This window comes from Hesperophylax consimilis, chromosome 13 (assembly GCF_061612785.1).
Source record: "Hesperophylax consimilis isolate HC1 chromosome 13, BYU_Hcon_1.0, whole genome shotgun sequence".
Classification (NCBI taxonomy): Eukaryota; Metazoa; Arthropoda; class Insecta; order Trichoptera; family Limnephilidae; genus Hesperophylax; species Hesperophylax consimilis.
In genome coordinates, this window is record NC_142848.1 from 5,232,723 (window position 1) to 5,256,845 (window position 24,123).

At 43.5% G+C, this 24,123-nt stretch overlaps 1 protein-coding gene across 3 annotated transcripts; it reads right to left on the reverse strand.

Annotated features, from left to right (window-relative positions):
• Nucleotides 1–1,256: 1,256 nt before the first annotated feature.
• Nucleotides 1,257–24,123, reverse strand: LOC149418351 (leukotriene A-4 hydrolase-like). Of its 3 annotated transcripts, none has more exons than XM_089638465.1 (11): nucleotides 24,018–24,123; nucleotides 23,542–23,630; nucleotides 23,277–23,389; nucleotides 21,421–21,557; nucleotides 19,474–19,585; nucleotides 9,332–9,570; nucleotides 7,947–8,145; nucleotides 5,545–5,766; nucleotides 4,862–5,009; nucleotides 4,557–4,728; nucleotides 1,257–1,786 (listed from the first exon to the last, which is right to left on the reverse strand). In XM_089638465.1, exons 2-11 carry the CDS (start codon nucleotides 23,585–23,587, stop codon nucleotides 1,336–1,338), a joined length of 1,839 nt encoding a protein of 612 aa, XP_089494591.1. In that variant the 5' UTR covers nucleotides 23,588–23,630; nucleotides 24,018–24,123; the 3' UTR covers nucleotides 1,257–1,335. The 3 variants fall into 3 exon arrangements, with proteins under 3 accessions (XP_089494591.1, XP_089494592.1, XP_089494593.1); XM_089638466.1 differs by having other exon boundaries at nucleotides 23,890–24,027; XM_089638467.1 differs by lacking the exon at nucleotides 24,018–24,123 and adding an exon at nucleotides 23,837–23,889.

Genomic DNA, 24,123 nt, shown 5'->3' on the forward strand with positions numbered 1-24,123 from the left:
GTTAGTTTCATTAATATTATTTTGTACTTTTACAGATCATAGGTGTGAGTAGGAGAATTAAAAATACCACCTATGCAACATTATGGAGGAAATTTATCTTTGTACATATTAATATCCCTGATAAGGATGCAATCTGCTTGGCTCTTGCAAGCACTCAGTCATGAGCCCATTGTGCTATTTCTCATGTTTCACCATATTTCTTTCACAATAGCCCAGCCCATTTAAAACCGTTTTCCAGATGTTGGCCATACATTTGGTTCCACAACATAGTTCTCCCAGGGATCTGAGCCTTCTCCACATCAAAGCGAGACTATTTCACCCATTGACACCATAGGTAACGTAAAATACTTTACTTCAGATATCCTATAGTGTTAGCTAACATGTGTGTTATTTTATTAAAAATTATTATTAATAAGTATAATTGAATCGCTGACAGCCCTGAATTGTTAATGCCAAGTTGCAATGCCTACTCAGCTATTCCAAGTATAATTAATTTTGTGGGTAACAATAAACCCACTATTATCATAGACACCCCATACTTCGACTTATGACAGGTATATAAAAGCCTAGTATAAATTAATTCAAGTATTGTTTCACTGCTATATGTATACATATTTCTTTTGAATTTTGCATTGTCTTACTGCACTTATATTAATAACTGCATCACTTGCAATAGTGTTTTTGTGTACACATTCAATTGTTCTTTAATTTATTGCTATTATTATCCTGTTTACCACTGTACACTTGTAATTCGATTATCACTGTATTGTAAAAGCCATTTTATAGGATTTGAATAAATAAATAATTTTTTTTTTTTTTTTTTTTTTAAAGAAAGACAAAATTATCTTTTTATTTAAGAAAAGCAATTTTAACAAAACCTGTTAAATTCACTCAAATGACATGCAAACTCATGTTAAATCGACTCGCAACAGAGACAGTAATGCTATCTCGTCCATTTCTAGGGATCTATTTAACCCGAGGAGTGTGTTGCCAAATTTTCGCTATCCACCAGCTATTTTCGTAAAACCTTATATTTTTTTAAATTATATGTTTTATAAATTATTGCGTCTCACCAGATAATGTGTTCATAATATAATTTTAAAAACAGTATATATTCTAGCATAAGTAGTTTCTCAGAATAACTCAAGAGAAATTCATTTTTTGATTGATCCATATGAATATGGCGGCACTCAAGAGGTTAAAGATAATAAAAAAATGTCAGTGTAATCTTAACTATATGACAAATAAGATCAACATACATTTTCAATAAAATTTATTTAGTCACGAATAAAAATTTATAAAATATATATCGCTGAAAAATTCAACATAATTATATCATTCAAGTTTTAAGTCTTTCTTCAGGGTGTACACAACGATATGCATCATGTACTTTTTGTTCTCTTGGAAGTTTTCAATAGTCTGATTGCGTACGGACTCCCATGCATAAAGATCTCTGTAAATGGGACGGACAAACTTCATCCTGCCGAGGGAGTTGATGAAAGCCAAAGCGTCTTTGACTTTATCTGCCCATCTGGCTTTGATACACAAACGCAGCCACCTGAATCTGACTTCAGAATTCCTGATGGAGTCCAGCTCGTAGTTCTCTTGGAGGGCTTTGACCATTTCCAGAGTCACTTCCCCTTCGAGCAGTTGGCCGACAAACTGACGCCGCTGTAGAGAGTCCAATTCTTCCATGTCGGACTTCTTGAAGGCAGTATAGTTTCCCTTGGCCAGTTGCCAGCTCTTAACGAGGTTTGAGCAGGCTTCAGACATTGAAGAATCATACCTTAAAACAAAAATCGGTTAATACTCAAAATGGGGGGAAGTAACAACTACATACTCACAAAAAAAAACTAACCACTGGAGCGTTTCACTACATATATACAATCAATTTCAGCCTTGAGCGCTCTGAAAAAGTGTTCAGTTTAGGAATTTCCCACCCTCTTTCAAAAAATCATAACTCGAAATTTTTATTTGAAGACATATAAACTGCTTATATTATTAGAGATCCATTGAATGCACCTATATTAAACCGTTTATCCCATATTTACGCTCGCGGGTGTTTGCAAATTGGCCAAAATATGGCCAAGAAAGCTCCCGTGGATAACATACAAATTAATTTTGTGAAAAGATCTCTATGGTAGACCAATAGGTATTGAACCCAGCGGTTGTGGATTCAAATTGTCAAATATAGGAAAATAAAAAAAATAAATTTTATTGTAATATAAAAAAATATAAGTTACATACATAACATTCGTAATACCTTTCACTCACAATATAAATGCTATCCCTTAGAATTTAAACATGTGTATATAACTATAATATCAATTCACATCTATGTAAACCTCTGCTGACTGAAATCTTAAACTATTACATACTAACCATATATTTTTCACTGATTCAATCTGTATTGCAATATGGAATTGTTGGCTGGGGTGGTGCATTCAAAACCTCTCTCTTGCCTTTATAAATCATCCAGAGAATATTAATAAAAATAATTTTAAATAAGCCATATGATTACCCCACCGTCAGATTATTTAAAGAACTTAAAGTCCCTTCTCTTCTAATCATTCATAAAAAAACATCACTTTTACAAATTCAAGATTCTTTCAACAATGAAAGCCAAACACTTTTTTCGAACAGCAACAGACCAAATGTGCATGGTTCTATAACCACCGCGTGATGCAACACCACCACAGCCCAACAATTTTATAAATATAGTGGAGTGAAATAGTTTAACCAATTACCTCCAGATGTAAGATAACATTAAAAAAATTACGTTAAATTCAAAAACACCATTAAAAATATAATTCAGCAGAATATCTTCAATTATTACACTTTTAAAATAATATCATAATTCTCTAAAATAATATTAGATATCCTTTTTTCTGATTTCTTCTTTTCTCTCCTCCTTTTTTCTATTAATTTTTCACAATAATTGTTTGTAAATTTTATTATATAGTAATTAATTACGTTTCTCCACCTTTTTAACACGAGCGTTTGCTAAAAAAAAGGTGTTTTACGATACTGTTTCCGATATAAAAAAAAAAAACTTTGTAATATGTATAAATTATAACTGTAAAAAAAACCAATAAAGAAATAAATAAAAAAATATACTTATTTTACAAATTATTACATTTAAGGGCATTTGGTCATGTAGACCTTATCAGAAAAGAGGATGTCTCATAAAGGACTATAACTGATAAGGGAGTCACGATTCTTACTTTGGTTGGTCAATACATTTGACGGCCGGCGTGGTCTAGTGGTATACGCTTTTGACTACAGATCCGAAGGTCGCGGGTTCGAACCCGGCGTGCGCAAATAAATTTTATTTGATTAATTTGTGTTATTTCACAATTAATTAATTAAAATAATATATAATATATAGTATATTTGCGGCACGTTCCAGAGTGGAAGATACTCTCAGTATCGCCCTGGTGTAAGACCACCATTCAGAATTGAAACGTTGCTTGAAATGGCTTTAGCCGTGTTTGGTGACCAGATCTGAATAGCCAGGTACTTCCTCACCTTCCTCTTCCCCATCTCCCTCCCCTCCCCAATACCCTCAGCCTCACAACATACCCCAATTGGGGATGCCATAGTCTCACTGGCTCCAGACGGGAGCAGTTGGGACTCTTGTGCGGTAATACTGTAAAAAAAAAAAAAAAAAAAAACATAATACAGCGCAATTCAGTAAGGGGATTGTTGTAATTTTTATGGCTTGGAAAATATAATGATAAATAAATTTAAAAAAATCATTTTTTTAACATACATTTACAGTGAATTTTTGTAAATTATATTGTTTTGGCTTTATTCCAGAATGGTAAGAGAATCGACAGGTTTCCTGAAAATACTTTAGCAATGTTTAGTTACCACATCTGAATACTTCTCAACCTTTGGATAGCAACTGCTGCTGGCACTGGCTAGTGAAATTCTTGGATAAAACAAGAGAAAAAAAACTTTTCCAACATGAGAAACTATTTTTAAGAGCCGGCAAATGAAAATAGCAAGCTGGAGGTGGTGGGTTCAAATCCAACCTTTCTGTGGAGAGATTGAAAACCTCCAATGGATTGGTGAGCATATATATATTGCTATTATTTAGCATAAAAACATTTAACGAAGGAATTACCCTTGTGGCCTCTGTGATTGAAGGGTAAGGCTCTCGACTAGCAAGCCGTAGGTCGCGGGTTCAAACCCGGCGTGGGCTACTAAATTTTATTTGATTAATTTGTGTAATTTTACAATTTACTGATAAAAAAAGTAAATGTATATTTGCGGCACGTTCCAGGGTGGAAGATACTCTCAGTATCGCCCTTGTGTAAGACCACAATTCAGAATTGAAAACGTTGCTTGAAATGGCTTTGGCCGTGTTTGGTGACCAGATCTGAATAGTCAGGTACTTCCCAACCTTACTTTTCCCTATATCTGCTACCTTCAGCCTCCAACATACCCCAATTGGGGATGGCTTAGTCTCACTGGCTCCAGATGGTTGGGAACAGTTGGGACTCTTGCGCGGTTTCATATAAATTTTTCATTTTAAATATAAATATATATACTTAGGAATATGCAGAGGCATTCCAGGCGTATGCAACCAGCCCTGCCAGTCCACTTGTTTGATATTATCATTGTCTTTGAAATACTCCAACAAGAACCCCTTGAAATCATCTGTTTTAATAGACTGCTTCTGGAAGCGATTCAGGTATGCTCGTAGGAATGGTTCAAATGCATCTGAAAGAAAAAAGATTTTTTTAGATTATTTAGTTAGTCATATTATTACATTTGTTCAAATGTTTACTTTAGTTCAAAAAATGGTATGCAAAAATAAAATTGTTTTTAAATTATCTATGTACATGTTACAAACCTGGCCCTCCAAGTAGGTTTTCTAGGTAACGCAAGAAGGTGGATCCCTTCTCATAGGGAACCGAGGAAAATGCATCATCAGGATTCAGTCCCTTTAAGTTCACAACCAATTTTGTAAGGGGGTTTGTAACACCCAAATGATTCACAACCTACAACAAAAAAATAATTAAAAAATATTACGCACAGTTAGGATTAAAAATATATGTGTAAATTATTGTTAAATTCATACTCTTATATATATATTTGTAAACTTATTTATATTAAATAGGTTACATATGTAACTATTTAACCTAGTTTTTGTTTCTTCACTTTTAATGACTTTATATCACCTTTTAAAGGTGTTTTGAATTGTCATTTTGATAAGTTATCATGTAACCATTAAAAACAAATACGAGGTTTGATAAAAAAAAAGAGAAATTTCTTAATTTCACAGGCTGTGTACGTCCAATTGTCACAATTTTGCTGTTGTTGTGTTGGTAAACTTGTCCTTGATGCTTATTTTGTTGCAGGCTGTCGAAAAGGTTACACGAGTTTTGGTGCACTCAGTTAAAATACAGTCAGCGAAATTAAGAAATTCCACATATTTCTTTTATCAAACTACTTTTGTAAACCAGTAATGAAGTGCTGAAGATATTCAAAAAAACATATTTTGAAATTCAAAATAAATAAAGTAAAATAGTTTACAGTGTCATTCAATTCAGCCATTCCTAAAAGAGTGATGAAATCTCTGTATTTGGTGTCGTTGGGACTTTCACCGTGAAGACGCGAAGATATCTTCCTCTCCACAAACACGGTGAATCCTTCGTTCAACCAGAAGTGCTCGAAGTTCTGGTTGGTCACCAGGTTGCCCGTCCAGCTGTGGGTTATCTCATGGACAATGACATCGGCAAGGGAACGGTCTCCAGCCTGTGAACATGAAACATGATTTTATTAATAATAATATTGAACAATTGATAGAAATACACCATAAAAAATATATATTTACTATTTGTTTAATTAATGGCACATTCACTGGTTCAGTGCCACCTTTGGACAGAGAAGGCTTGGAAAAGTATATAGACGTCGAAGTGATCGGTGCCTATAATTATTATGTAGAAGTATAAAAACGGAAAAATTATTATTGTAAGTTTTAAGTTTTTGATAAATACCAATATGTATGTGTTTTTTTAAAGCGACGCCTCAGGTTCCATAATATTGGTTCCACTTCTAGGCTCAAAAAATAATAATTTCAAATAATGAGGAACTGCAGTCCATTTTTTATTATTTATTAATAACTAGCTGACGTGTACCCGGCGTTCTTCGACTTTCTATAAATATAATATGCATGTATATAAATAAACCTTCCGGAAGAAATTCTCTAAGTGATAGTGAAAACAATATCAAAATCCGTTGTGTAGTCTAGAAGAACTAAGCACACAACTAGACAGATATAATAGAGCTGACCTTCTAACTTAAATACCAGTAATTACTTTTAATAGTTAAAATATTTTGCAGTGTTTTAATTCATTATATTTACGATGGTCTCCCAAAAACCCATCAAATTTATGGAAGTGACCTGTGACATAGCCAGTCAAAAACCCTATGTTTTTTTCAACCGGCTCTGTATTTTGTATGGGAGTGGAGACGTTTTTTATTCTCAAGATTAACCGCTTTAATATTGAAGAACAATATGTAAAATGTTATCATCTCGTCACTAATGTTGTTTTAATGGATTTTCTCTTTCGTTCAGGCTTTAAAAATAGATTTTTTTTAAAATTTGTTGCAAACAAAAACGTAATATAGTGCGCTCTCACAATTATTCTTGAATATGGTTCGATAATTAAGAAATGCCCAGAATCCCTGCATTTTACCCACAAAAAGTTCTTCTTGCATAACAAATCTAGAACATCAACAAAAAAATTATATATGGAAACAAAACTATTAAAATTAAGAAAATTATATGAATATAATACATGTCTTCTTATTTACAAAATAAATAATAAACTCATACATACAAATACAGAACTCATCAAAACGTCCCAAGTACACACACACTTTACACGGCAACACGATAAAATACATTTAAACACCATACATACTCATTATGGCAAGCAATCCATTGGTTACGAGGGAAGCAACATAATATAATTGCCTCCCAGACGAAATTAAAAATGAAAAAAGTATAGGTACATTTAAAAAAAATTGTTCAGTTTTATGCTCAATCAACAAAACAATGAAAGTGAATAATATCAATGTGTAATATATTTATGTGTAATATATATGTTATTTCTAGTTAAATAAGTGAAAAATGTAATTTTCTTTTATCTAGAATAAAAAATAATAAAAAAAACACAAAATTGTTGTAATATCTTAGAAATTCCCCTCAATTTGGGGAATTCTCCTTGAATTGGCAACCCTGATGTAGAAAATTTAGACCACGAAAATTTACTGACATAGAGTGGTTGTTATTAATCAGCAGATTATTCATATCAACCAAACGGTGTGTTTAAATGACATGAGGTTTTTTTCGCTTTTAAATGATGATTTAAAAATTCTATGTATAATATATTGTAAAACTTATTTATTCAGAATCAGCATTTGTTGATCTAAATACATATATCTTTTTAAGCCAATTTATTATTAACTGCAGTTCCTTATTGATATACCACTCTCCCCCAAAAATGTTGTCCTTCCCCCTGCCCCCTCCCCTCTCCCCCAAGGGTCCCTTGGTTATGTTTGCTGACTGCGATGTGATTTCAATAGTGAAGTACAATATTGTGTATATATATACAATATAATAATATACAGGCGTCCGGGGGTAAAGTTTGCTAACTTGAGGAGGCTACATGATGGTAGAAGTAAAAAAGATAAGTAACTTTTTTCGAAATTCCAATATTAAGAATATTTATTTTCAACTTTTTGACATAAAAAAAACTGCCTTAAAACATTGAAATTTCGTAAAAGATTATTTTCTATTTTACTTCTCAAATCATGTAGAATCACCCCCCGAAGTTAGCGCACTTTATTCCCGGACACCTTGTATATCGTAACAACCTCATACCAGTGGCAACTATTTACTGTGAATAAATAAATTGAGATTTTCATACCAAGCATGTTGGAGTTACAAAGGTCAAACAGGGATTCTCCATTCCTCCGTAGGCGAATGAAGAAGGCAGCACGAGAAGGTCGTATATTCCCCAGACGTATGGACCGCAAAGGTCTTCGGCGGCCTTCAGCATTTTGTCTGTCTCGGCAAACTCCCAGGCACTTTCTTCAATGATTTCTTTCTCGGACCAAATGGTTGACCTGAAAAAAGAGATTTTAAAAAATACACAATTAACATTCTTTTCCTGTAAAAAAATTTTTTACAGGAAAATAATGTTAATTAACTCTTTGCACGCGGCCGTATCAACTGTTGTTACGGCAAAAAGTCTATACTCACATGCGGCTGTATCAACAGTTGATACGGAAACTTTGACGGCCGATATTCCAGCGCTCTTTCGTCATAAATGTGTTTCTTGCTCACTTGGACATTCGTAGAACTATCACGATGCTGACATCTACAAGAATTTCTCAAAAATAAAATTGTATTTCATAAAAAAGGATCGATAATCAAGTGCGCCTCTTCACGCCTTTTAGTCTTTTAGTTTACATTTTGTCAATGGATGGCGTTAGTACTAGTATGTCATTCACAACTTTTCATAACTAAAAATGATAAGTGATCATGGTGTCCCACTTGTGTCTATCAAGTGGTTTATTTATGCCCAGTGACCTAAGTACACACACGCCGGGTGAATGGCGGGACCACATACAAAAGATGAGGTATGTCTTTGTATGAAATTTTATGTTTTTGTTTTTATAAACATCTAAGAGTGTTGACACACGAGGATTTGTTTTCATATTGTGGAGAATAATCTGTTCTGTCTATATAGTCCAATAAATCATGCCAGAATGCTATAATTTGACATTTAATTGCGTGCATAGGTATTTGAAAATATGTACCGCGTACGGGTATAGATAAAACGGAGCAAATTAACGCGTTCAAAAGGTTAAGTTTCAAATACTGAAATAAAAACCAAGAAATTTTGGTTAAGAGATCTCGATTGTTAAATTAAGAAGAGTATAGATTATCGAACGGTAGATTTAATAGTTTACGTTTTAAAGGAAACTGTTTGGAAAAACATTAAAATATTCAGCTGAACTATTCATACTAGAAAAGGTAAAACTATGTAATGTTATGCTTGAAGACCGCAGCTATGTTCAATTGAACTTAACATGTAATGTTATGCTTGAAGACCGCAGCTATGTTCAATTGAACTTAACATGTAATGTTATGCTTGAAGACCGCAGCTATGTTCAATTGAACTTAACATTGGTCTCAAAGAAGTTTTTTTACAACTACAGGAAAATAAACAAACTACAAATTCATGCAAAAGCCTGTCCTGGCACGAAAAGATTGACCAGGCCCTGATGCATTATCAGCTATTCTCACCTCGGTCCCAGGGTCCTAGACTCCAGCGCGCCAACAGCAATAGCCAGCAGGTAAGCGGGGATGGGTATGGGCTGTGAGAAGGAGTGCCTCTTGCCCTCACCGTGGGGACCGGGGGCAGAGCCCTTGCGAAGGGCACTCATCAGCACCGTGAACTCCGAGGGGGCCGTCACCTCTGCGGCGTATGTGAACTTTACCGCGGGGGTGTCCTGACATGGGAAGACTGATCTGGCGTGTATTGCCTGGAATAGAATTAGTGAACACAGTAAAATACACAAATGAAGGAGAGTGTGCGTTCCAGGGTTCAAGCTGCCGAAATTACATTTTTGAGAATTGTACCGGACGTACCTCCACTGACTTGAATTAATTTGCATAAATCTGAATTTACGCAGAGGCAGTTCATTTACAAACTCACCTCTGCGCATATTCGAATTTATGCAACAAATTTCTCTATACAAAATCTGTACCTAATCTTATCTGTGTAAAACTTGTAGAACTATAAATCTTATCTGCTGATTAATAAATAAAACCACGGGGTCAAGCAGTCATCATTATAGACAAAAAACAAAGGCTTGACCCCCCGACACCGTCTTATAAATTAAATACCTATCATCTGTACAAAACATGGAAGATTTGCATGAAGATTTGAAATTGTGCAAACGCGGTTTCCTTTACAAAACTCGCCGTTTGCACAAAATTGAATATTGTGCAAATCTTCCCCTTTAAATAAATGTTTTCTCTCTAATATGTAAATTTGCACAAGGTTTGAAATTGTGCAAACGCAGTTTCCTTTACAAAACTCGCCGTTTGCACAAAATTGAATATTGTGCAAAACTCAATTCCCCTTTTAAAATGTATGATGTCAATTCCCCTTTTTAATATGTAATTTGTGCAAACTCACAAAAATGTATTTAAATAAAAATGACCGGGCAAAGTGGTTTGAAGAACAGTCAGGGGCCAAGTCAAATTCGTCCCCTTCCAAGTTACGCAACAACGGCGCTCATTCCTGTGACAAATTCCGGGAACCCAAAAATAATTCTCGGAATTTGTCGCTAACAAAGGGAGAGCTAGGCCCGTTGGTCCTTTAAAAGGCGGACAACTTGTGCAATTCGGCAGAGAGCCAGCAACGATCGGACCATCAACATCTCTCCTGGACTGCCCCTGACTGCCTTCACTTCAAGCCTCTTCTGCCCTGGACCTTCACCTCAACCTGGCCTTCTTCTTTCTTCCGGCTCCCTGGTGTTCATCAAGAAGAAAACATTCACAATAGTCGAAGCGTCCCTAGTCAGGTCGCAGGTTCCCCCCTACCTTCCTCCCCCCTGCCTTACACCTTTCTCCCACATTTTCCCCATTTCTCCCTTTCCCTATATTTTTCCCCCATTTTTTCCCACATTTTCCCCATTTTTCCCTTTCCTCATTTTTCCCCATTTTTTACCAATTTTTTCCCCATTTTTCCTTTTCCCCATATTTTTCCCCATTTTTCAACATTTTCCCTACTTTTTCCGGACCTTCTCTTCCAAGGCGTCGAAGCGGCCAGCCGGCCACTCCCGCTATATCGTCTGTGCGGCCGGCGACTACAGTGCCGTCCCGTACATGGTCCTTCGAGCCGCGATCGCCTCTTCACGCCTTCACTACTTCGCGCCTTCCAGTGACGTCCCGAGATGCCGTCCCTGCGGAGCGGCCGCGAGGCCTCCACCCCAGATTCACAACCCGACGTGGAGCTGGTGACAGGCCCTCACCCCGCCGGCCCTGCCGGCCCTCACCCCGCCGGCCCTGCCGGCCCTCACCCCGCCGGCCCTGCCGGCCCTCACCCTGCCCCCCCTGCCGGCCCTGACCCTGCCGGACCTGCCGCCCCACGCGCTGCCAGCCCTGCCGACACTCACTTTGCCGGCCCTGACAGCGCACCATCCTCCGATGCAGAGGAGGATTCAACCACAACAGAAGACACGGTCAGGCAGCTCCGGAAGGCGAACCGGACAATGAGCAGGCAGCTCGCTCAGCTGCTCGCAGCCCTCCCCACCGCGACGCAGTACCTGCCAGGGGCGGACCCCCCTGGCACCCACCTGGCCGCCTACCCTGGTGCGGCCCCTGGTGCGCACCCTGCCGCCTACCCTGGTGCAGCCCCTGGTGCGCACCCTGCCGCCTACCCTGGTGCGGCCCCTGGTGCGCACCCTGCCACCTACCCTGGTGCGGCCCCTGGTGCGCATCCTGCCGCCTACCCTGGTGCGGCCCCTGGTGCGCACCCTGCCGCCTACCCTGGTGCGGCCCCTGGTGCGCACCCAGCCGCGTACCCTGGTGCGGCCCCTGGTGCGCACCCTGCCGCCTACCCTGGTGCGGCCCCTGGTGCGCACCCTGCCGCCTACCCTGGTGCGGCCCCTGGTGCGCACCCTGCCGCCTACCCTGGTGCGGCCCCTGGTGCGCACCCTGCCGCCTACCCTGGTGCGGCCCCTGGTGCGCACCCTGCCGCCTACCCTGGTGCGGCCCCTGGTGCGCACCCTGCCGCCTACCCTGGTGCGGCCCCTGGTGCGCACCCTGCCGCCTACCCTGGTGCGGCCCCTGGTGCGCACCCTGCCGCCTACCCTGGTGCGGCCCCTGGTGCGCACCCTGCCGCCTACCCTGGTGCGGCCCCTGGTGCGCACCCTGCCGCCTACCCTGGTGCGGCCCCTGGTGCGCACCCTGCCGCCTACCCTGGCGGGCCCGCTGCTGCGCATCCTGGCGCCTGCCCTGGCGAGCACCCTGGCGGGCCCCCTGCTGCGCCCCCTGCTGCGCCCGCTGCTGCGCATCCTGGCGCCTGCCCTGGCGAGCACCCTGGCGCGCCCCCCGGTGCGCATCCCGCCGCCTACCCTGCTGAGCACCCTGGCGGGCCCCCTGCTGCGCCCGCTGCTGCGCATCCTGGCGCCTACCCTGGGGGCGGGTCCCCTGCTGCGCCCGCTGCAGCGCATCCTGGTGCCTACCCTGGCGAGCACCCTGGCGCACCTCCTGCCGGTTACCCGGGTGCCTCATCTCAGAGCTTCTCGCCGCTGTTCCCCCCGCAGCCGACCGCCGATGAGACTGCCCATCACACCAGCGAGTGGGTCCGACAAGGCGCCGACCCGTTCCTGGCACAGCTGGGCACCCTGCTGGCTGACGCCATCCGCTCCACGCGCGCCCAGGACAGCCCTCGTCCCTCAGTAGAGGAGGACCTCCGGATGACCGCCCTCATTGCCCGGCAGTCCACCGCCAAAGACCTCCCCATATTCTCAGGCGACCCCCTCGAATGGCCGGCCTGGATTGCGCAATACGAGCAGTCCACCTCGACCTGCAAGCTCACGCTGAGCGAGAACCTTATAAGGTTGCAGCGTGCGCTTAAGGGGAAGGCGAGGGAAAACGTGTACTCGCTCCTACTGAACCCGGACCGAGTGCCCGAAATTATTTCGACCCTGGAGGAGCGGTACGGCGGATCAGGCTCAATAGCCAACCTTATGCTGGATAAGGTGAGGAAGCTGCCCTTCCTGTCTGCCGAAGCCACCTTGGAGGAGATTGCGGACTTCTCCGGGACAATTCAGAACCTGGTGGCTTCCCTGCGGGACTTGAGGACGGGAGGCTACCTCACCAACCCCGCCCTGCTGGCCGACATCACTGCCAAGATGCCATGCACATTAAGGATGGCCTGGCTGCTGGAGCTGCGGATGCTGGGGCAAACAACCCAGTCCACCATCCTCCAGTTGGCAGCATTTTTGAGGGGCGTCGCCGGCGTGATCCCGGTCAGCGGGATGGTGGATCCCTTGAGATCCGGCAAAGGGCGCCGGGAGCACGTGCTGGCCAACGCTGTGGCCACACCGCCAGAGGGGAAGGCCAACCGCCCACCACCACCCGTAGTGAGAACAATAAACAAAAACAAAGTGAAAAGTGCGTGCGCTCAGTGCGGTGAGCCACACAGAACTCGGGAGTGCCGCGAGTTTATTGCCAAACCGCTCTCCCTCCGGTGGGAGACAGTCCGCACTAACAATCTGTGCCGCAAGTGCCTGGAGGCGCACCACTCCAGGGACTGCAAGGAGACAGTGTGGTGTGGTGTGGGTGAGTGCCGCTACCCGCATCATCGGCTGCTCCACCGGGAGACGGTCGCGGAGGTGAACCTGTGACGCCAGGCAGTGGACAGCCGCGTGCTGCTAAAAATAGTGCCGGTTGTGTTGCGGGGCCCCACGGACGGGGAATTGTCAACGTTCGCTCTTCTGGATGAGGGATCCACCGTCACCCTCATCGACGCTGACACCGCAACGCAGATCGGCGCACGCGGCCCAGTCCACAGTCTGCGGCTGCACGGAGCAAAGGGGATGTGTACCTCCGACGCCCGCTCCCAACGCGTGAAGCTGACGATCCGGGGCGCTGGATTGGAGCCCACCTTCAACATCACCGCCCACACAGTAGCTGACCTGAGCCTGCCGGAGCAGCGCGTTCCTGGAAGACGCGTCACCCCAAAACTCTTGATCGGGCAGGATAATGCCCACCTTATCGTGTCAAGAGAGGTCCGTGAGAATAGCACTACTCGAATAGTGTCACGGACCGCTTTGGGGTGGATCGCCCACGGAGGCTCGAGCCTCAGCAATGACGGGCCAGCTACCACACTGGCCCTCCAGTCGGAGACCGCTGCAGATGCCCGCCTGAGGGAGTTGGTAACATCCAACTTTGCCGTCGACTCCCTCGGCGTCACGTCTGCGGCGAGAGTCAATGCCATGGACACAAAGGCCATGGCATTAATGGCAGAAACCACCCGCCCCCTACCTTCTGGGCGGTGGGAAACTGGCCTCCTGTGGAGACACCCTGACGCCACACTACCCGACAACCGGCAGTGTGCGCTGAAGCGGCTCCAGTCCCTCGAGAAAAAGCTCGCAGCGGACGCAACCCTGGCAGCGGCGTACAATGACAAAATGACGCAGCTTGTCACCAAAGGCTACGCCAGACGCCTCTCCCCCAATGAGGCGTCGCTCCCTGCCCCACGGAAGTGGTATCTTCCCCACTTCGCCGTCACCAACCCGAACAAGCCAGGGAAGATAAGGGTTGTGTTCGACGCCGCCAGCCGATGCCGAGGGACGTCACTTAACGACCAACTGCTCACTGGCCCTGACCTGCTGTCCTCTCTCCTGGGGAACATCCTCCGATTCCGGGAAGGCGGTATAGCCATTGCCGCCGACATCCAGGAGATGTTCCTGAGGATCCAAATCAGGAAAGAGGACCAGTCTTCGCAACTTTACCTGTGGAGGTCGCCGGACCGGCAACAGCCGGACACCTACCAGCTGGCGTCCATGATGTTTGGGGCTACCTGCTCGCCCAGCAGTGCCCAGTACGTGCGGGACAGGGTGGCCGGTCAGTACGAGCACCAGTACCCGGCCGCCGCAGCAGCCATTCGTTCACGGTTTTACATGGACGATTACCTGGACGCAGTGGACAACCCTGACGAAGCTGCTGCCCTAGTCCGAGACGTAAGAGCCCTCCTTGCAAAGGGAGGGTTCCACCTTACGAACTGGGCCTCAAACAGCCTGGACGCCATCGCCGATGTGCCCCCTGAAGACCGCGCCACCTCCACGGTAGCTATCAGCAGCGGGAGCAGCGAGACCGAGAGGGTCCTGGGACTGGTGTGGGACCCATCTACCGACCGCTTCATCTACACTTTCCTGGAAGCGGCCAGTCTAGAGGAAGCCACACGGCCTACAAAGCGGCAGCTCCTCTCCATCGTCATGAAGATCTTCGACCCGGTGGGCTTCGTCTCCTGCCTCACCATACGGTCGAAGATCCTACTGCAAGCCGTGTGGCGTTCGAGCGTTGGATGGGACGACCACATCACCTCGGAGCACGCTGAACGCTGGAGGGACTGGATGAGCCTGCTCCAGGAAAGCAGCGTCTCCATCCCACGACGGTCGCTCCGACAGAGGTCAAGCAGCGTGACCCTGCACCTCTTCTGCGACGCCTCGGAGCAAGCTTGCTGTGCCGTCGCCTACTTCGTGGAGGAAGTGCAGGGCACCCTAAAAGCCACCTTCATCGCCAGCAAATGTAAGGTGGCACCTCTCAAGCCGCTATCCATACCCCGCCTTGAGCTGCAGTCCGCACTCATGGCGGCTAGATTGGCCAGAACCATCCGGTTGGAGAGCCAAGCGAAGATAGCGTCAACCATCTTCTGGACGGACTCGACCACAGTGCTGTGCTGGTTACGCACCGATCCACGCACATACTCTGCGTTCGTGTCCAACAGGTTGGGCGAGATAGATGAACTCACCTCCATAGCCAATTGGAGGTGGGTCCCCACCAAGCAGAACCCGGCCGACATCGGCACCCGGGACTTGGAGCTGCCCGACCTGTCTCTCCAAGGAAGATGGTTCAACGGCCCCGCCTTCCTCACCACACCGGAGAGCGACTGGCCAAAGGAGCGCACCCTCACGAAGCCAGACGACCAGACCCTCGAGACCCGGCCCCGACACTACGTCGGGCACATCGCCACAGCCGGAGAGGCCCTACCTCTGGTCGAGAGGTTCTCGTCATGGCACCGGCTGATCCGGGCTACAGCGTGGATGCTACGCTTCATCAGGCGCTGTCGGACGGGCCCAAACCGTCCCCCCGAAAACTCTTTACGAGCAGACGAGCTAACGGAGGCTGAGCGCAGATGGGTGAGAAGGTCCCAAGAAGACGCCTTCTCCACTGACCTGCACACCATTCGTCTCAGCCAGGCGCTACCTTCCGCCAGTCGTCTCGTCAGTTTGGCCCCCTTCCTCGGACCTGATGACGTTTTGCGGATGGGCTCACGGCTGAGGGAGTTCACCGGAAGCACGAGCGTGGCGAAGACTCCCGTGATCTTGGATGGCACCGATCCATACGCCCGACTGCTGATCCGCCACTACCACGAAAAGGCGGACCATCCAAGCACGGAGAAAACTGTGGCCGAGATCCGGTGCAGTTTCTTCATCCTGCGCCTCCGTACCATCAGCAGGAAGATCAGCCACGACTGCCCCACCTGCCGCTTACGACGGAGCAAGCCCTCTCCTCCACTGATGGGGGTTCTCCCGCCGACCCGCTTGGCGCACCACGTCCGCCCCTTTACACACTGCGGACTGGACTACTTCGGGCCGATGGAGGTCACCGTCGGCAGACATCGGGAGAAGCGCTATGGAGCCCTATTTACCTGCCTCTCCACCCGCGCCATCCATCTGGAGCTAGCGGTCTCGCTGTCTGCCGACTCGGCGATTATGGCCTTACAACGGATGACCGCCCGAAGAGGTCAGCCCAAGGTGTTGTACTCGGACAACGGGACGAACTTCCGTGGTGCGGACGCGGAAATTCGGGATGCCACGGCAGCCCTGCAGCAGGATGACAGGATGACGGACGCCATGGCTACCAAGGGCATCGAGTGGCGATTCATCACCCCCCTCAGTCCCCACATGGGGGGAGCCTGGGAAAGGTTGGTGCGCTCGGTGAAAAGAGCCCTGAGCGCCACCTTAAAAGAGAGGGCGCCAAGGGAGGAAACCCTGCGCACAGCATTGGCAGAGGCTGAGTTTGTGGTCAACAATCGGCCACTGACTCATGTCTCTGTCGACCCGCGGGACGAAGAGCCCCTCACCCCAAATCACTTTCTCATGGGGTCTGCCGGGAACCGCCCGCATCTGTCACTCTACGACAGCAAGGAGGAGGAGGTATGTCTCCGTCGCCAGTGGCGTATCAGCCAACAACTCGCCGATATGTTCTGGAGGCGGTGGCTCCGTGAGTACCTCCCCACCCTGGGCGCCCGACAGAAGTGGCACCACCCGACTGACCCCCTCAGAGCTGGTGACTTGGTGGTCATCTTGGACCCCGCGCTGCCACGCAACAGCTGGCCGCGCGGACGTATCGTCGAAGCCATCCCAGCTGCCGATGGCCAAGTGAGGACAGCCCGGGTCCAAACAGCCACAGGGACGTACACCCGCCCGGCTGTAAAACTCGCCCTCATCCTCCCCGCACCAGCACCAGCGCCCGCACCGGCACCAGCACCAGCGCCGCCCTCTACAGCACCCGGACCACGGATGCCGCATGGGAGCCACAACTCCCAGCGGCCCAGGGGAACCGGACGTCGAGGACGCCGCCGACCTACACGTCCGGACCGCTAGGCGCAGCCGTGACTGCACCGGGGGGAGAATTGTACCGGACGTACCTCCACTGACTTGAATTAATTTGCATAAATCTGAATTTACGCAGAGGCAGTTCATTTACAAACTCACCTCTGCGCATATTCGAATTTATGCAACAAATTTCTCTATACAAAATCTGTACCTAATCTTATCTGTGTAAAACTTGTAGAACTATAAATCTTATCTGCTGATTAATAAATAAAACCACGGGGTCAAGCAGTCATCATTATAGACAAAAAACAAAGGCTTGACCCCCCGACACCGTCTTATAAATTAAATACCTATCATCTGTACAAAACATGGAAGATTTGCATGAAGATTTGAAATTGTGCAAACGCGGTTTCCTTTACAAAACTCGCCGTTTGCACAAAATTGAATATTGTGCAAATCTTCCCCTTTAAATAAATGTTTTCTCTCTAATATGTAAATTTGCACAAGGTTTGAAATTGTGCAAACGCAGTTCCCTTTACAAAACTCGCCGTTTGCACAAAATTGAATATTGTGCAAAACTCAATTCCCCTTTTAAAATGTATGATGTCAATTCCCCTTTTTAATATGTAATTTGTGCAAACTCACAAAAATGTATTTAAATAAAAATGACCGGGCAAAGTGGTTTGAAGAACAGTCAGGGGCCAAGTCAAATTCGTCCCCTTCCAAGTTACGCAACAACGGCGCTCATTCCTGTGACAAATTCCGGGAACCCAAAAATAATTCTCGGAATTTGTCGCTAACAAAGGGAGAGCTAGGCCCGTTGGTCCTTTAAAAGGCGGACAACTTGTGCAATTCGGCAGAGAGCCAGCAACGATCGGACCATCAACATCTCTCCTGGACTGCCCCTGACTGCCTTCACTTCAAGCCTCTTCTGCCCTGGACCTTCACCTCAACCTGGCCTTCTTCTTTCTTCCGGCTCCCTGGTGTTCATCAAGAAGAAAACATTCACAATAGTCGAAGCGTCCCTAGTCAGGTCGCAGGTTCCCCCCTACCTTCCTCCCCCCTGCCTTACACCTTTCTCCCACATTTTCCCCATTTCTCCCTTTCCCTATATTTTTTCCCCATTTTTTCCCACATTTTCCCCATTTTTCCCTTTCCTCATTTTTCCCCATTTTTTACCAATTTTTTCCCCATTTTTCCTTTTCCCCATATTTTTCCCCATTTTTCAACATTTTCCCTACTTTTTCCGGACCTTCTCTTCCAAGGCGTCGAAGCGGCCAGCCGGCCACTCCCGCTATATCGTCTGTGCGGCCGGCGACTACAGTGCCGTCCCGTACAAGAGTCATAAGTTTAGCTTCGAACCCCTGCTATATGTTTATAGTCGTAGGCATAGTCATAGTCATGGTATATCGGTTGATTTAAAGCTCGGCTTGGTTGGAATGTGGAGCTTAGCGCGGCTTGGAACATATCCGTATATAGGTCAGAAGAAAAACACTGTTCTGAAAAATTCCTCGCATAATACCTTACAAGACTATTTTTGATTGATTATCAATTAATAACATCAACATCCCCCATCGCTCGAATTAATATAACATTACTGATAAAATTATGCAATTTACGTATATTTCGGTGAGATTGGAGTACGTCATATTTGACATTTGCTACTGCTAGCACCTAGGTGTTCAAAGAGGGAACTATTCTGTGGCTTACCAGGCTTAAGTGGCCAATGTAACCCAGGACATGGGGGGCTGGAAGCGAGGTGGCGTTGTCAAAGCAAAAGCGAAAACTTGGAACAGTCAGAATATTCTGTGCTATGCCTTCACTCTTGCATCAGATGAAAGTTTTATGCTTCAATGCTCCACCTTATCTTATCATGTACGAAGCAGAAAATTGGTTTTTGCGATTTATAAAACAGCATCAACTCTGCATTCTTAACCCACAACCTCTTGGCCCAGAGCTAGTAATCTACGTAAGAGAAGTCTATGTAACCTATGGGGATGCTGTAAGAAAGATTGTCTAAGAGACTCCATCAATGAGAGGATGCAATCAGATTAATAAAAATAACTGAACAAAAGGTAAATTTACCTGACATTGGGAAAATAGGTACGGATGCTTCTTTCCAACCGTCTGCTCAGGGTTCAACCATTGCAAAGCACTAGCCTCGGGGGAAGTCTCGTATTGAATTGATATCTCATAGCTAGAAACATATTAACATTATTAGTTTAAATTTGTTTTGAATTGTCACATTATAAACCCAAGCACTGCCATGCGTAATCATAGTGGATTATAGATAATTTTGATCTTCATGGATGTGTATGTCTGGGGTGGTTCAAATTTCATTACGTTATTTGAATTGTCGACTTGCAAAACCCGCTCTGGAAATTTCTGCTGGTTCTGATATATTCACAAAAAAGGCTTAACGCCTCATGCCTCGGACATACTCTGTCAGAAAGTACGTTCAGAAATATTCCATTTATTTGGATTTAATTACAAAGCGGAAATACTCCAACCTTCTGACAGAATACAGAGGCCTCAGGAGTTAACCAATTTTTGTGAATGACAAAACCTGCAGAAATTTTCAGAGCATGTTTTGCAAGTCGACGACTCATTTGATGACCATCAAATTGACATTCAGAAAAATAATTTTTACGTTTGAACGGTAAATAATTAAATATTGTTATCATATTTACACAAGATCGAGCTTAGAAACAGAAAACAATCTTTCCAGATTTCATTATGAGATAAGGTTGTTTATTTTCAATCAAGATTAAAATAAATATTATGTTTGTCTGATATCGGTTTTGTGTGACAATTGATTACATTCTTTCAAGCCATGATGAGATGTTGACATGTTATGAATGTATTAAATTATTATCCATTAAATCACCACAATAGTTTATCATATTTACCATTCAATTTATGGCCGATAATAATATTTTATGAAGGATTTAATAAATATAGAGAATTAGGTAATCAAACCAAACATTACTTTATCAAAGCCTACAATATCATTACACTATCTGATTTTCTGCACTTTGAGATAAGCATTTCAATTTCAATGTTCTTAAAATACAAAATATTATGTATGTGATTTTTTTTTTATAAGAAATATAATTTTTGGTGTAATTTTTGCATTGTAAAATAAGATGTCTTTTTTGTATTAATTACCGCCCTTTTACGGGGCTTTTACATATGAATATTAAGAAATATACATTATTTATTGTACATAACTAAATTGCTTCATTAACAACATTTTATATTTGTTTAAAGATAAATTGAAGATGTCCACTGACTTGGTATAATTGTTTCCCTCCATTAATATTCTGGGCAAAGAGGAATACATATGGTAGTTAGTCCCAGTTAGTCCCATTATTCAATATGTCTAATAGTTGATTGAATTTGCATTTAAAGATTATCATAAAATATTAATATTAAGCCAAGTTTTATTCACTTACTGTCTCAGGAAGAAAAAAGTTTTTGTAGATATGTACATATTATTTCTCTTTGTGAAAATGCTCCCCAATTTTAATTTAATTTCTTTGCATTTTTTATATAATCATTTAACACCTTTTATTTTTCATCTTTCTTTAAATGTAATTGTGCATAATTTTTTGCACCATCCTTTTATCTGATAAGAATATTGAATTATGAATTGGAAGTGGATGGTAGTAAAATTTAGGGATGCCCGATGAAGATATGGCACGATGAAGTGAATCAAATAATTATGTGTGGTAAAATGAGGCATATGTGATGAACTAAGAAAGGTGTGTGAGCAGAACGTATGTCACGGAAATGAATGGTAGCGGAACTATGGCATCCCCAATTTGGGTATGTTGTGAGGCTGAAGGTAGTGGAGGAAAAGATGGGCAAGAGGAAGATTGGGAAGTACCTGGCTTTTCAGAACTAATCACTAAACAAGGTTAAGCCATTTCAACTAATTCCGAAGAGCGAGGGCGGTACTGACAGTACCTAACACATCTAACATGTTGAATTTGATTAATTGATGGTTGACTAATTAATTTGAGTGATTACCAAGGGTCTACGTCTTCGGGAAGTTGGATGGTCAGTTTGGAGCCAATCTCATCGATATGGTCACCCACAGAAAAGTTCAGGGGCCCTCCAGTCACCAGAGATACATTGAGAATCACCAAGCAACTGATATCCAGTATCTGTAATCGTTAATAAAAATATTTTAATGTAACAAAGCAAAAACACCAGTACTTACTAAATAACTAACTAATTAAAAATAATTGCCTGACATTGTACATAGCCATCCTATTTGATCGAAATGAAAATTTCATAATGGCGATGAAACAAAGTTCGGCACATGAAATTTAAGGAAAGACGAATGGTTAATCTTTTAGAATGCCAATAGATTTGGTAATAAGGAACTCCAGTTAATTTTTTCATGAATATTCACTGCCTTCTAACTTAACCGCTCGTAAACCAGCATTGCCTGTCGGCAATGTAAAATTTTATCCATTGAACGCCAGCTTTGCTTATCGGCAATGTTACTTTCTTTTTGCGGGATTTTGTACCTTAAAAAATGTTTCTGGCGTACTGAAATTTATTTTATTCGCTTGGCAAGGAAATAATATATCCTAATATTATTGTTAATATTAGTCTTGCAAATGTATTTAATTTATCTGTGAACAAGTGCTTTGCCATTGTGGATATGTTTGTTACAAAAAAAACTACAATGTACTGTAAAAATCACGTAAAGTTTCTAATAAACTAACCTAAGTAGATTAGGTTAGATTATATTAAAATCATGTATGTTTTCCATTTATTCCGGAGAGAAATAATTCATTTTATAACAGTTTTATTATAGTTTTTTATCACAGCCCCAGGTGCGCCAATGTAAAACTTATGTAAATCGTATCGTAAATAAAAGTAAACAGTTATAACGAATATAACAAACTTTGCGGAAAAGGCGATACTGAGTGCTATCTCCGACTATGTACGAATGAATTCCTCTAGGTACACTTCAGCTTCACTGAAAGGGACGATACATCTCGGTATCAGTTATCAGGTATTGAGACTAGAACTTCTTTAAGACCTCACTAGAAGGGACAACACATCTCGCTACCAGTATCAGGTCTTGAGCCTACGACTCGTGACATCTGCTCGGTTCAAGGCTGTGCATTTGCTTTTATAGGCTGCTGGCGATACATCCTTCAGCAGATAGCGAAAGGGCTAGCCACTGATTGGTAAACTGTGAACTGCATGTCCAATAGGTCATCTACCATGACCTCCGTTTGTAGATAAGGATGTTGTATTAGGTGAGAGTGAGAAAGTATTTGAGCTTGTGCGGTTTCGTCCTGTTACAATTCAAAAGTTTGTTGGTAGAGAAATTACTTTTCAAAGCACCCTAAATGGTGCTTTGCAAAATGGCCTTAAAATAACATTGATGGAAGGTTTTTTTTCTGAATGTGAATACCACACAAGAGTCCCAACTGCTCCCAACCACCTGGAGCCAGTGAGACTATGGCCTCACCAATTGGGGTTTGTTGTGAGGCTGAAGGTAGTGCAGAGGGGAAGAGGAAGGTGGGAGATTACCTGACTATTCAGATCTGGTCACAAAATACATTTTAAGCCACCTATTAAAGCACAGTTTCAATTCTGAATGGTGGTCTTACACCAGGGTGATACTGAGAGTATCTTCCACACTGGAACGTGCCACAAATATACTGTATATTATTTTAAATGAGTAAATTGTGAACTTACACAAATTAATCAAATAGAATTTACTAGCCTAACCCGAGTTTGAACCCGCGAACTTCAGCTTGCTAGTTGAGAGTTACTTACCCTTCGACCGCGGAAGCCACAAAGGTAATTCCTTCGTTGAATGTTTTTACGGTAAATAATAGCAATATAAATATGCTCACCAATTCATTGGAGGGTTTCAATCTCTCCACAGAGAGGTTGGCTCTTCCGCCCAAAACTTTTCGGTTGAAATCAACATCGAGGGTAAAGCTGATGTGCTTGATGATGTGCAAATCTTGAAATGGATGGAAAAATTAAAATAATATTATAAAGGTAAGGGATGATATTAATAAGAGAGAAACAAATATATTCGAGTCAACTGCACAAAGTGTATTTGAATGGACAATATATCATCATAATAAAATTAGTAATAAATATTTGCGAAACCTGGTCTTGAATAAGAAGTCGGATCATCAATGCTGAGGTGCTCCATCGTATCGTAAACTCGTTCTCTTCCAGCCGACAATAATCAACGACTAAAATTGAAAAAAGATTAAACTGTACAAACGAGATAATGATAAAAAAGACTCGATAACTGTAATTAAATGTGCGGTTACTATAGACCAGAGACTGCAGATAACGGCGAACGGTGGTATAAGGAGTATTCATAAATAATCCATTCTATAAGGGAGTATTTATAATATATTTGCCGCTAAATAATATTATACAACTATAAGAGTACCGCTTATTTTGACAGATGACGGGGATGACAGCAGATGACAGTTTCACACTTACCGACGTGTCACTAAAGAGCTGCAGTAGCGAATGTAAATAATTTACTTATTTTTCACTCGATATAGGAAAACATCAATTACTTGTCTCGAAAACTGAAATAATTTTCGTAAAAACAAATACAACAATACCTGTCAAATTATTCAATGATTTTTCAAAAATTCTCGGCACTCCATGCCAATTCTCCACCAATAAAAGGAGTTGAAACTTGCTAAAGCAGTCCACACACATATATTG